The sequence below is a fragment of the Rhinolophus sinicus genome, linkage group LG02 (genome assembly GCF_036562045.2).
Source record: "Rhinolophus sinicus isolate RSC01 linkage group LG02, ASM3656204v1, whole genome shotgun sequence".
NCBI classification, from domain to species: domain Eukaryota; kingdom Metazoa; phylum Chordata; class Mammalia; order Chiroptera; family Rhinolophidae; genus Rhinolophus; species Rhinolophus sinicus.
Genome location: NC_133752.1, coordinates 150,243,445 through 150,255,807, shown reverse-complemented (window position 1 = coordinate 150,255,807; position 12,363 = coordinate 150,243,445). Strand labels below are relative to the sequence as shown.

The 12,363-nt window shown below is 56.6% G+C and overlaps 1 protein-coding gene across 7 annotated transcripts in view; it reads right to left on the bottom strand.

The window, feature by feature from the left end:
• FMNL3 (formin like 3) overlaps positions 1 to 12,363 on the bottom strand; it is a 49,833-nt gene that overhangs the window by 5,412 nt on the left and 32,058 nt on the right. For 2 of the 7 annotated variants that reach the window (XM_019724635.2, XM_019724633.2), the window contains exons 5-17: positions 10,162 to 10,245; positions 7,395 to 7,547; positions 6,105 to 6,213; positions 5,850 to 5,926; positions 5,415 to 5,508; positions 4,219 to 4,293; positions 3,520 to 3,630; positions 3,058 to 3,207; positions 2,549 to 2,650; positions 1,317 to 1,596; positions 787 to 855; positions 573 to 697; positions 171 to 373 (exon numbers count right to left, since the gene is read on the bottom strand). In XM_019724635.2, the coding sequence (XP_019580194.1) occupies positions 171 to 373; positions 573 to 697; positions 787 to 855; positions 1,317 to 1,596; positions 2,549 to 2,650; positions 3,058 to 3,207; positions 3,520 to 3,630; positions 4,219 to 4,293; positions 5,415 to 5,508; positions 5,850 to 5,926; positions 6,105 to 6,213; positions 7,395 to 7,547; positions 10,162 to 10,245 (1,632 nt within the window). The remainder of the gene's footprint in view (positions 1 to 170; positions 374 to 572; positions 698 to 786; positions 856 to 1,316; positions 1,597 to 2,548; positions 2,651 to 3,057; positions 3,208 to 3,519; positions 3,631 to 4,218; positions 4,294 to 5,414; positions 5,509 to 5,849; positions 5,927 to 6,104; positions 6,214 to 7,394; positions 7,548 to 10,161; positions 10,246 to 12,363) is intronic. The other 5 variants (XM_019724637.2, XM_019724636.2, XM_074325718.1 and 2 more) reach the window with 3 other exon arrangements.

Sequence of the window (12,363 nt, the reverse complement as noted above, 5' to 3'; positions counted from 1 at the left end):
AGTGCCTGGCACCTGGCATGGATGCAATTAAGTTCTGGCCAAGTCTGGATGACTGAGGGGTGTGAGGCAGTTCTGCCAAGGTACTGGAATCCAGGGAAGGCTAGGCTCCCAGGTAGAGAACTGGGTTAACAACTGGCTGGGGACCAGGGCCAGGTCAGTGGGAGCCTCACGTGTGGATAGCCCTGCAGATCTCCTCAGCGGAGCGGCCAGCCTTGCGTAGGGTGATGGCCAGGTTCTTGGCACGATTGGCTTCCAACAGGGTCACCTTGCTGGCGGCCTTTTGCGCTGTCTTGTTCTTGGAGCAGATGAGGTCAAGGGCAGGGCCCTGGGCTTTCGTCTTGAACAGTTCTTCAAATTTGTCCAGGTCCAGGTCCTGGCAGAAGTTCATGAGAAGGAAAATGCTGTGGCCTCTTACGACCAGCATAGCCCTGGCAGCCCTCCCAGCAGCACTGGCTCAGCCTGCATCACGGAGGGCTGAGTCGGAGGGCTTTTCCAAGGCCAGGAGATTGGGCTCAAAGGGCAACATGGTTCCCAGTCCCCCACTTCCCCCTCCGGGCCCTGGGCCCTGCTACCTCCAAGATCTTCTCATCATCAAGTTCACTGAAGACAGTGCCGCTGATCTGGTTGGGCTTCAGCGCCGTCCAGTTGAAGACAGGCAGCCGGAACTTGGTCTTGATAGGCTTCTTGATGCGAATGGCTAATGTGGAAGGAGGGTCAGTGAGACAGGGACCAAGGATACACTCCCTTGGTCCACTGAGCCCTGCCTGGAGCCCTGGGGACACTCACCTGACAGGCCTACTGTCAACACCACAGAGGGAGCAGCGCCAGGGAGAGGTGGGGCTGGGGGACACTTGTCTGGGGAAGAAGAACGGCGTAGTGGCCCAGGGGCCAGGAGATTTGCAGAGGTCCCCGTCCCTCTGCCCGCCCACCCTGGCCTAAGTTAGACTCTCCGGGAAGGCGGCTGCATGAACTCCCCGCTCAAGTGGCTCCCAGCGGTCTTAGCTCTGACTGGGGCAGGTCTTGCTAGTCTGACCCTCTGTCTTCTGCTTTGCTCTAAGCCCTCTCCTTCGCTGTCTTCAGAGGAATCAGGAACGGCAGCTTTGTGATCCTTACAACAGACCCATGTCTGCCTTTACACATCCTTTCCTAGTAACGGAGCTTCCCGCAGATTCTAGGCCCTCCTCAGCCCTCTCCCACCTGCCTTTACATCCTTCCAGCCACGTCCCAGTTTCTCCCTGAAGATGATACTGCTGCCTGGGGTTTTAGTCTGGCCCCAAAATGAGGCCGCCCCGCCCAGCTCCCGGGGTCCTCCTTACCTGGTAACGGGGGAGGGGGCGGGGGCAAGGGAGGAGCGGGCGGCGGAGGCAGAGGGAGGGCCTCCTCCGGGGGCGGGGCTGGCGCCAGGAGGTCCAGGTCCGAGCGCGGCGCGCCCTCGCTCAGCTCTGCAGGGCCCAGCCGGGCCAGGGCCTCACTGCCCACAGACTCCAGGCCCCGGGCACTAGGCTCCAAGTGGCATCGGCGCTGGAAGGCCTCTTCCTTCTCTTTAATGAGCCTCCGCAAGGTGTGCACCTGGTGGCTGGTGTTCTCATAAGTCTCCTGTTGGGCGGACGCACAGTCCAGAAGAGAGAGGGCTGAGGGCGCAGCAGTCACTGCCCCAGGAGTGAGACTGCCTACCCAAGGGTTTCTCAGCTAGGGTCTCTGGGAGGGTGCACAGGGTCAGCACGAGAGGCCCTGGTGAGAACCAGGGGAAATGAATGCAGCAGAACAAAAGGTGGGCGCAAGCGCCCTATAGTGTCCTTCGCCTCTGCTCCAGCCTTAGTCTCGCTGGTCCCTGAAGGATCAGGGAGAAGGTGCCCCTGGGTAACTGTGGCCTGCTCTGCGGCTCAGCCCTCTGCTCGTCACTGCTCATTTCCTTTGGCCTCGTGTACTCACTCTATTGGGAGCCCCTGCGGACAAGACCCTGCCTGAGCCATCTCCCTGTCCTCCCTCCATACTCCCGATACACTTCCCACTCTTAGTAGGAGCTCAGCAGATACATACTGAGCTTGACAGAGCCAGCATGACTATTCCTCTGGAAGAAAAGGTTGGTTGGAGCATGATTTTTATAAACTGACAAGTTAGCTGAGGGGACAGAGAAGACACTGAAATATGACGATCCCTGCTCTCCCGATTTAGGAGACCTGGCGGGTATCCTAATAAGAGCCCCAGGACCTGGGCTCCTCTGAGCCTGCTCATGACGCAGGGCTGGGGAAGCACTGGGGGTGCAGGGAGGGAAAGCAGCGGGCTGGGCTGGTAGGAGGAGACCCCAGAGGCACCCCTGCGACCCGGTCTGCTCCCACCCTCTTCTGTGCGTGTTTGGCCTACTCGGGCTTCAGCTTCCTTCTCCAACCAAAAAACGGGGTGAAATCATCAGCCCACCCTCATCTGAGTGTCTCAAGGTCATTAATCAAGATCTGGATTCTCGAGGACCTGACATGAGTCGGGAAAGAAAAACTGGCCGTGGCGCCCAGTACCAGCCAGGAACTCCCTTCCCCTAGTTACTGGGTACCTTGATGCTCTCTAGTTCCTTTTCCCGCTGCAGCAGCTGCTTCTCTAGCTCTGCCACCCGCATCATGTTCTCGTTCTCGAGGTCCAGAAGCTTCTCCGTGAGCTGCAGGATGGGAAGGGCAGGTTCGAGGCTGGCTCTAAAGTCTGGGCACATAGCACAGCTTAACTCCAATCAGGACCTGGGCCCCAAAGGCAGCCTGGCCTCGTGGCTTCCCTACGTTGCTCCTGGGAGCCCAGGGTCTCAGACCACGTGAAACAGCACAAAGCAAAGGGTCACATCTGACTCTCCCGAGCCAGAGGCCACCTCACTCCATCCTCAGGTGAGCGTGAGTTCTGATCTGGGGATGACCCAGTGCCTCAGCCAGAGGGTGCTCTAGAGCCCTGGTGCGTGCTAAGATGGCCCTGGCCTCAATCTGGAGGCGAGTGAGCAAGCTCAGGATTCCGGAACTCAGATGTCCCCACCCCGCCCGCCCTCAGCAGTGGTTCTGGGGGCACAGGAGGGCCACCTACGTGGGACACGTGCTCCTCCAGTTCTTCCACCTTCTCCAGCGCCACATTTTTGGTCTCAGCATCCTCCAACAAACCCCCTACGTCAAACACGTTGTCCAGGTACGCCTGGATCTGCACCTGCAGCTTCTCGCTCTCTGTGTGCCTTGACTTCTAGGGAGAGCAGGGTGAGTAGTAAGTGGTTGGGGAGCCTCCTGAGAAAGAGTCCTCAGCACCCTCCATGGCTGCAGCCTGGAGCAGGAGACCCAGGCGCTCCTGTGGCCGTGCGGATTCTTGACCCATGGAGCTGCCTGCCTGGGGCGCCCTCTGTGGGAGGGAGCGCCTAAGTCCCTGGCCACAGGAGACAGGCGGCGTTCCAGGAGCATCCAGGACGAGGCTCTTGGAAAAGCGACAGCCTGGTAACATGGCTAAGCTGGCCCTGTGCCCCGACGTGCCTCGCCCAGTGCAGACCCGAGCCCAGCTCACCTGCAAGAAGTCCTCCAGCCCCAGCTTAGTGAACTCGTACTGCAGGTGGACCCGGAAGTTCATATCCTCCACCGAGTGCACCACAATGTTGATAAACTGCATGCAGGCCACCTGGGGAAGGAGTGGCCCCGATGGGCAGACACAGGAAAGCAGGAGAGAGCGAGAGACAGGGAGGGCAGGCGGCGGTTAGAACCGGCATCGTCAGGGGCGTAATCAAAAGCAGTGAATATAAAAGGTCAGTCTTTCTGGGAGCGAAAGAGTATTTTAACTTAAAAAAGTGTCAAACTTAATATTCAGTGTACGAACGAAGACAAGTAGATTACATGGGAAACAGATGTAAAGGACGCTACAGATCTCTGGTTTCCTCTGCACCCAGCAGGTGGGCCGTGAGACATCCATGCTTAGCTGAGGACACTAGACTGAAGGCCAGAGAAGCGGGAGGGAGATCTCAGCAAAGGGAAAGCAGCTCAGAAAGGAGCCAAATCAGGGACGGGAAGGCCTGCAAAAGTGGGAAAGGAGGCAGACCTGAGACACCCAAATGACATTGTCCTGACTTTCCTAAAAGCTCTCTGGGGTGGGCAAAGGGACCAGGGGCATTCCTGGGTAGAGAAAATCATTCTAGGTTCTACACAGAGTGTCAACATCCGCGGTCAGCCTGGCCCTGCGGGGCGTGCGCCTGATCCAGGCCCAGCTCCTCACCATGAAGTCGATATTGCTGTCCTCGTTCCGGAAATACTCCATCAGCTTCTCAAAGCGGTGCAGCTCCTTGCAAACCTGAACAAGCAGACTTCTCAGCGAAAGGACCTGTCCTAGGCAGAGCCCGAGCCCCTGAACCCTGGCTCCCAGAAACATCACAGCAAAGGGACTGGTGCAGACCGAGTTTAACCACTGCTATCTCTATGCAATGGGCCATTCAGGACACGACAGAAGAAAGCCTGGGACCTGGCACCTGCCCTGGGTCCCTGTTCCCCCACTAACTTGCTGAGGGAGCTCAGTAAAGCCCATGCCCTTAGTCTGGGCTTTTGTTGCCTCTGGGGGTAGGCCAAGAAGAAACATGGGGTCTGTTGTGGCCGAGTTACTGAAGGAAGGAGGGAGCAAGGAGGAAGGTTGGAGGCCATGGCTGAGACAGGAGGCTGAGTCCTAGTGGGCACATGGGGGAGAGGCCAGGGTGCAGGAAAGCCCCTGTGCTGAGAGGGGTCTCGAGATTACTCTGAGCTCTGGCTTCAAGGAGGAAGAGCCATTTCCTGGCTGGAACAATGGATGTCAGGGAAGCAGCCCACAGAGGAGGAAGGGGTGGGACCAGTCGCTGTGGCTGGGTGTCGAGGAATTCTATGTTCAAGCAGGTGGGGGTTTCGGAGCCAGGCCCAGAGTTGGGGAAATTCCAAGCAGAAGCTCCCTTTCCCCTCAGCAGTAATAGCCACCAACCCAGGAGGATCCTTGCTTGCTTTTTCCTCCCACTGCAAAGACATCTGCCATGGGTTCTACCAGTGGGTCCACTGCCCCAGAACCACTTGGGGAGCCTGTTAAAGCACAGATACCCAGGCCTCCCAGGGATCTATTTGTTTAACAAGCTCTTCAGGTATTCTAAGGCACGGCCAGGTTAGGACCCTGGGACTAGAGCCCTAGATAGCTGTGGGCACCCTTAGCTGGCCAATCAAGAACTTTCCTGGCATATGATCTCGTAAGACTAAAGTTCTGGTTTTGTTAAAAAAAAAAAGGGGGGTGGGGGCGGTGGTAGGGTGGAAGGCTACTTAGATAAGCACTTGGATGTTAAAAATCACTGGGATGTATAAGATGACAGGAAAGAGTACCTACCTACCTGGCTCCCACCTCCTCCCCACCACACACACACACACACACACACACACACACACACACGAATGCAGGACACTGACCTCTTTGAAATTGTCAAAGGCAGCCAGAATGATTTCGTGACCACCCCGCACCAAACACACAGCTGCCAGGAGCTCTAAGACAAGGGCTTTGGTCCTGAGGGGAGGAGAAGGAAGATTAACACCCTAACGCCACACAGCTCACTTCCACAGCTGGGTGAGTCCTTTCAGAGAGGAGACAGCCTCAGTGGTGAGGCAAGAGGCTGGGTTTGGGAAAGAGGACAGGGGAAGGCAGCCTTGCTCCTCATTAAGCTGTGCCGACCAGCGGGAAGCCAGGGACGCTGCTCCTCCTTCAACAGAGGTGAGGCAGCCGAACCAGGGCACTGACGCAGGCCACAGCACCCCAAGGCCTGGCAGGACTTCTTGTCGGGGAGAAGTGGAGCCCACATCTCCAGAGCCCTGGGCAGGGGGAAAGGAAAGGGGAAGGAAGGGGCTCACCTTGGATTCTTGTTGTTGAGACTGAGAGCAATCTCGTTGACAGCGTGGGGGTGGGACATGACCAGGTTGAATCCGTACTGTAGCCAGGGGAAAAGACAGGAAGGGAGACTGATGGTGGGGAAGGCAGATCCTTGACTCCTTGACACAGGGTCCCACCAGCAAGCCTGTCTTTTAAAGCTGGTGCCTTCCTAGTGCGCCTGGTTGGGCAGATAAGGCAGAAGAGGCTGAGCAGCCATGGCCGGTGCTGCCCCTTACCTGATAGTTCATGATGGCTCTGAGACAAAGGATGCAGACGTGGACATCATCCTTCTGGCTCACCAGCCGCGAGTTCTTCAGAGCCCTGCGCCCAGGAAGCGTGCTGTACCTGGGGGAGAGGCGGCTGTTGGCGAGGGTCTAGGAGTGCTCACCGTCACCCAGACAGCAGGCTGTCCCTTAGCAGCAGCAGAAAAGGGAGAAAGGACCTTGCACCGCCAGCCCAGAGAGAGAGGGACAGGGGGCAGGGCGTCAGCTGTCTCACCTCCCAGAACAGGCCTCAGTCGCTAACTACCCAGGAGCTCAACGCTATAATCTGTGCCCAAACCATCCTAGCCCAGCAGTCCTCCAAAATACAGCAGTAGGTGTGTAGGCCTTCCTAGCCCTCAAGATGGGTCCAGGGAGAGGTTCATGTGCTCCTTCCCTCCTCCTCCTTCCAGCTGCTGAATCTTCCACACATTCCCTGGGGCAGGATCCCAGAAAAGGCAGCACGGACCCCAAAGGCTTTAGAAGCATGGGGGGGCTACATCTGACTTTGCACACCCCCCCCCCCCAGTGATGTTTCATGAGAAAAGAGGAAGCACGAATGGTATCTGCTTACGCGTGACGAGAATGATGAGCAGTGTCAGGGGGCAAAACCCAAAGGAGACCAGGAAAAAAGCACAGCCATGAGAGAGAGAGACCACAGAAAGGGCCACGGGACCCAAAGGAAAGCCTTCCTGAGTAGGAGGGGCTCAGTCATCAGGTCCATCCACCTGCCTCCCGGCAGGACAGCTCTTAAGATACTGCAGACAAATGAACACCTTGCAGCCTTGGCGAGGAAAGGTCTACAGGAAGAGGTGAAGGAAAGGTGAGCAGCGGGCAGGATGGGTGGGAGCTGGTCTCCGAGCAGCTGATGGGACAGAGTGCGGAGCCACAGGGAAACAGACAGGAGGGCTGGAGCTGGAGCCCCCAGTGAAGGTGAGGGAGCTGGGTGAGGACAAGCCCTGCCTGAGAGGCCGGGAGGAATGGCAGAGTGAGAATGAGGAATGGAGGGGCCCCCAGAGAGGGGGGGAGAAGGGGAGAGCTGGAACCCCAGATGGGGTGGGCACAGCCGAGGGCGATGTACTTACCCAGGACAGATCGCTGGGCAGAGTCAAGGAGACAGAGAGGACAGACCAGAGACAGACTGGCAGGCAGAGGGCAAGAGAGCTGAGCCTGGAAGCAAGAGTGGAGCATGAGCACTCACCGCTGTTACCCGGGACCTGGACGGGGGCTGGGGGAGGCAGGCGGGCAGAGCGAGAGCACACATACCGGAGCACAGACTGGCGCGCAGAGCGAGCGAGGCTGTTGGTGAAGGGGGCTGACAGGGCGCTGGGTGGCTGCAGGTCCTCGATGGACCTGCTCCAGGACCGGAGCTTGTCAAATGCACCATCGTCACCACTCTCCAGACCCTCAAAGTCAAACCTGGAGCAGGAAAGGACACACATGCGCACACACAGGACAAATTCAGTGCCAAGCCCCCTGGCAAGCCCTTCCCTGCCCTGTAGACTCCTATGGCAACAAGAAGCGAGGCAGCCAGAAGAGAAAGTGGGATTGGGCCGCAGAGACCCGACCCCCGTCAGGAGAGCCACCGGCACAGGACAGCAGAGCAGGCACAGGCAGCAATCAGGGGTCTGAGGAGACGGAACGGAGGCTAGCCGCCGCCCCATCTGGCCAGGCAACTCCAGGAGGAGTGACTGCCCCATAGGCCCAAGGGACACAGGAGCTGGCAGACTTTCTGTACCCCTAGTCTCAGATGGGACATCTCAGAGAAGCTGTGGCCCCCAAAGAGAATCAGCCCTACGACGGGGTGGTGGGGAACAGGCCAACTGAGGGGCTTGCTGGTTGTCCAATGGCAGCAGCCGAAGGCGCCTCTGAGTGCCCGAGGGAGTCCACCTGGCTCTGGGTTGGGCTTAGAGGGCAGGTCAGGAGGCAAAGGAATAGGGGTCCTGGCACCAGAGAGAGGGAGGCTTCTATGTTTAGGAGGAAACCATGGCCTCATACTATCACTGGGTTTGAATGGCAGGGTTTTCCGTGGTTCTACGTGAGGCTTCTAGTTTTTCTGGTAATAAAGGCTCCTTGGGCCTCAGCTTCCCTGGGGGAAGAAATCTTAGGTGCGGACTGGTGTCATCAGTCCCTACAGGAGTTGGGTTTCTCTGTCACTTCCTGCTCTGGGACCAGATGTTTCCCACCAGCACCAGTGTGGCCAGGCGAGGAGGACAGCTCGAGGTCATGAGGTCTTCTCCCTTCCATGTCCCCACATCCGGATATACCTGCTCTGAGAAGGAGGCCCACTCCTCCTTCCTGTCCTCCGCACCCTGCCCCTCGCAGGTCACTGAGGACTGAGCGAGTCTCTCCTACAGGCTCTTCCCCAAGGAGCCTTCTGTTCAGCCATGCACGGCCCTGGGATCATGGCACAGAGGCCGAAGCTCGCTGAAATCGAAAGCGACATCTGCAGACGCCTGAATGTTCCGAAGGAAACAGGAGCGGGCTCGGCGTCCTGACGGTCAGGAGACGCTTCGTGGGGCTCTCAAGTAGAGGAGTCTCGCTGACAGGGAAGCAGCTTGCCAGTGGCTTCCTCCGTCACTGACAGCTTTCCCTACACTGGTACGTGCACTTTACACTCTCTCTCCTCCACCTCCCCATGCCTGACCTGCGTCTGTCTTTTAAAAACAGAGTCAGAGGCACTGCCGTGGACACTACAATCCTGAGGTCCCAGTGTATTTTGGTTTAGAGCAGCTGGGGTTTGTTTGCTTTTCAAACGAGATAGGCTTATTTGGAAAAATGATCTACATCTTTTTACTATAAAAGCTCTGGTTTTGTGTGTGTGTTTTTTTTAATCACTTCAGCAAATGTTTTTCATTTCTTTCTATAAAAAGAGTGGTTTTTAAAGGGATAGGAGGGTCACGCGGCATGACTGCTGCAGGAAGGGAATGGGGAGTGGGCAATGCTTGGTTTTAACAGAGGGTGACCTGGAAAAGGTGACAGAGAGGCCAAACCTAGGAGAGACAGTAGTTTGAAACCCTGAGGAGGTGAGACAGAAGACTTGCTGGAGGACGAAGGAGAACAGCCAAGAGGACAATGACAGTAGCAAGAAAAGTGAAAGTGGAGGCTAGGGCGGAGTCCCTGGAGTGAGGAATTCCCCAGGACCGGGGACTTTCAGGGCTTAAACTGGGGAAAATCACAGGCAAACCGGGCCTATTGGTCACCCTTAAATCTTTGGTATAAGTCTGAATGTGTTGGTCTTCCAGTGAATAATCACTGTGACCCGTTTGCATATATTCGGGTAATTACATAGGGTACAGCACCTTGCATATTAGCAATTAACAATAAAGCAGCAGCGACAGTATAGACTGTGCTCCAAATACTGCAAAGTGCTTTATACACATGTATCATCTAATCCTTATAACAACTGGACTGTGGATCCCCCCTGACAGAAGAGCACGGGCACTCGCCTGAGATGGTAAACGCAGATGGTAAACAACGGAGACCCACAACCAGCTCCGTCTTACTCAAAGGCCTCCCGTTCCTTCCACGGCCCCACACTACCTTCTCATCTGCGCTAATTCAGTTCTGAGCCCCCAACCTGCTTGAAAAAGGTTCCTGAATGCTTCGTTTTCAGTCTGGGGTGACCTGGAGTAATCTTCTTACAACTGGTGACCCAAAGGAGCTTCTTGAAGACTCCGCTCTCCAAAAGCAAATGAATGAACCCCACCAGGGAACCTCCCAGAAGCCAGGACATTTCCTTGGACTGCTCCCAGCCTGGAGTCTGGATACTTTAGGTTCCGATTCTGAGCTCCCTGTCCACATCTCTCTCCTCCTGCCCCCTAACACACACCTTCTGCCGCAGCCACCTGGCAATTCTTCGCTTGGCTGCCCGTCCACTCCCCCACCACTCTCTTGGCCGCTCCCTTCTGGCCTGGGATCCCCACTGCCATCTTCATCATTGCAATCTCACCTTCCTCATTTAATCAGAATGGGACTGTGTCCTCTGTCCTCCCTCACGGGTCCCCAAACCCAATCCTAGGGTGGTACTCACATGACAGAACATTGGGCAAAGGACAGGTAATCCACCAACACATCAAGGCCTTTGTTTTCATCATTCAGAAACTCCCGCACCCACCTGCAAGATAAAGAAAACATAGTGGAGGGGTCTGCTAAAGTGGGGTGAGGGGAAATAGCCCCTCATGGATCCCCCAAAACTTAACATCAGGCTGGGAACATTCGGAAGATCAGAACCCACGGCAGACACGACCCCTAGGCCGGGGAGCCAGGGGTAGGGAGAGGTACAAGCTTTCCAAGACCACGTCAGGCAAACAAGCTTTCAGGACGCCTCTTCCTCAAGGACCAGGGCCCTGGCTCAATCGTTTTCTGTGTCCCTGGTGTCTAGCACAGGCTGGGTGCACTGTCTTTGCACAATGTTTGTTGGAAGGATTGGGGGGTTAACAACAGCATTTACTGCAGCCCTTGTGCAGAGCTGTGCCTGACAGAGACCAGCGGGTCCCCGATTTGACCAAAGTCTCAGTGAAAAGACAGGCAGGAAGGATCAAAGAGAGCTCTGGAACAGAGGCATATTGAGACTAAGCGTTCTCCACCAAGTTCAAGGAAAGGTATTTTGTAAAGTACTGAACAAAGAGGGATATGAGGGAGTTCTGTGTTTGGCAGAATGGGAAAAGGATGGGGGAACAGTCAGGAACTCAAGTAACTCCAGAATGGCTGTGAACACTCAGCCAGGCTGAGTTGAGACTGTTCAGCCAGGGAGGCAAGAGGGTCGACAACAGGACTCCCTAAAGATGATGGCAGAGCAGAGCAGTTCCACCATTCTGCCTTCAGGCCTTTTGGGCTGAGATATCCCTGGAAGGGAAGGGAAGAGGTGTCCCAGGAGGGCTGTTATAGGACAGGTTATACAGCACAGCACAGAGGGACATAAAGCTCTCAGGATGAAACCCTGACTCTCCTGAGTGCTCTATTCCCTAGGAATGTCTGGGAGTCTTTATAGGCCAGCTGTGCCCTACAGCCCTGCAGGGCCATTTCACCCCCACAGCTGGAACACCAGCGCCATGTTTCCCGGCCACACCCCAAGCTACAGAGCGTCTGGGCCAGAGCACCAGGCCCGGCTGAGATCTGGCAGCAGCCTCCGGCTGAGGCTGACTGACACTGGAGCTGCCTGAAGTTAGCTTCCTCTCTGGGGGCCAACAGGCCTCCCGTTTCCTGTCTGTCTGCTCTCCAGCTCCCCACCCCCTTCTCATTTCCTGTCTGAGTCTACACTGCTATTTTCGGGATCTTGACACTTTGAGGAGAGGTTAAAGGGCACTTAGGCAAGGCTGAGAAACCAATACAAAGCCAGGAGAGGGGGAGTGGCAGAGATTCTGGAATCCCACCTCCCAGCCCACCCCGCTCCAGGATCTGAGCTCCCATTGGGCTGCCCCTGCACACCCAGCTTCCATAGGCATCGCGTTGATCAGGCTCTGGCTGAGGCAGGATCCTCCTCTCCCTACCTTGCCCTGGGCTACAACTGCCCAGGAGCACCCACACCCTAGCTGGACAGCCTGACAAGCTTTTCCTGCCCAGAAATCCCGGAAGGATCTGGCCCTCCTGTATGACTACCCGGAGAAGCCACAGTTCAGATGACAGGAGCTCCGAAAATGCCAGACACGAAGCTGTTCCCTGGGAACCAAGGACCGGCTCCAAACCTCTAACTTGTGTGCCAACTGCAGAGAGGCCCCAGGCCTGGGAACCATGCTACTCTGGCCCCAGCTCCTGGCCAGTGGCCAGAAGGACAGGCACCAGGTAGAAGGGGAGGGCAGAAGGGACTGGCCACACTGCTCTGTGGCCCCCATCATCGTGCAGCAAGACTTCATAAGGAAGACAGGAAGGAGGGAGGGGAAGGGGGGCAAGTGCTATGAAGGAGGCAGGACAGTGGGTGGTGTTCCGAGCTGTCATCTGTGTCACTCTTGCCCTCACACGTGTGGTAGCTGAAGAGGCCCTGCCTGTTCTTCCTTCTCTGAGGTGTCACCAAATAAAGGTGGAGGCTTCATTACACATTTCTTAGTGGGTTGGCTTTCAATGTCTGGTTCATAGATGAGGTGCAGAAGCCAACTCTGGCCAGCAAGCACAACTACTGAGGCCAGGAACTCTCCCTTTCCTGTTCGTTCCTGGGCCACTTCCCCTGTGACTGCTGCCGCAGCTGGCTATACCGGTAGCCTCTACAAGAGGCCCGGTGGGCTCAGCCTGGGTGTGG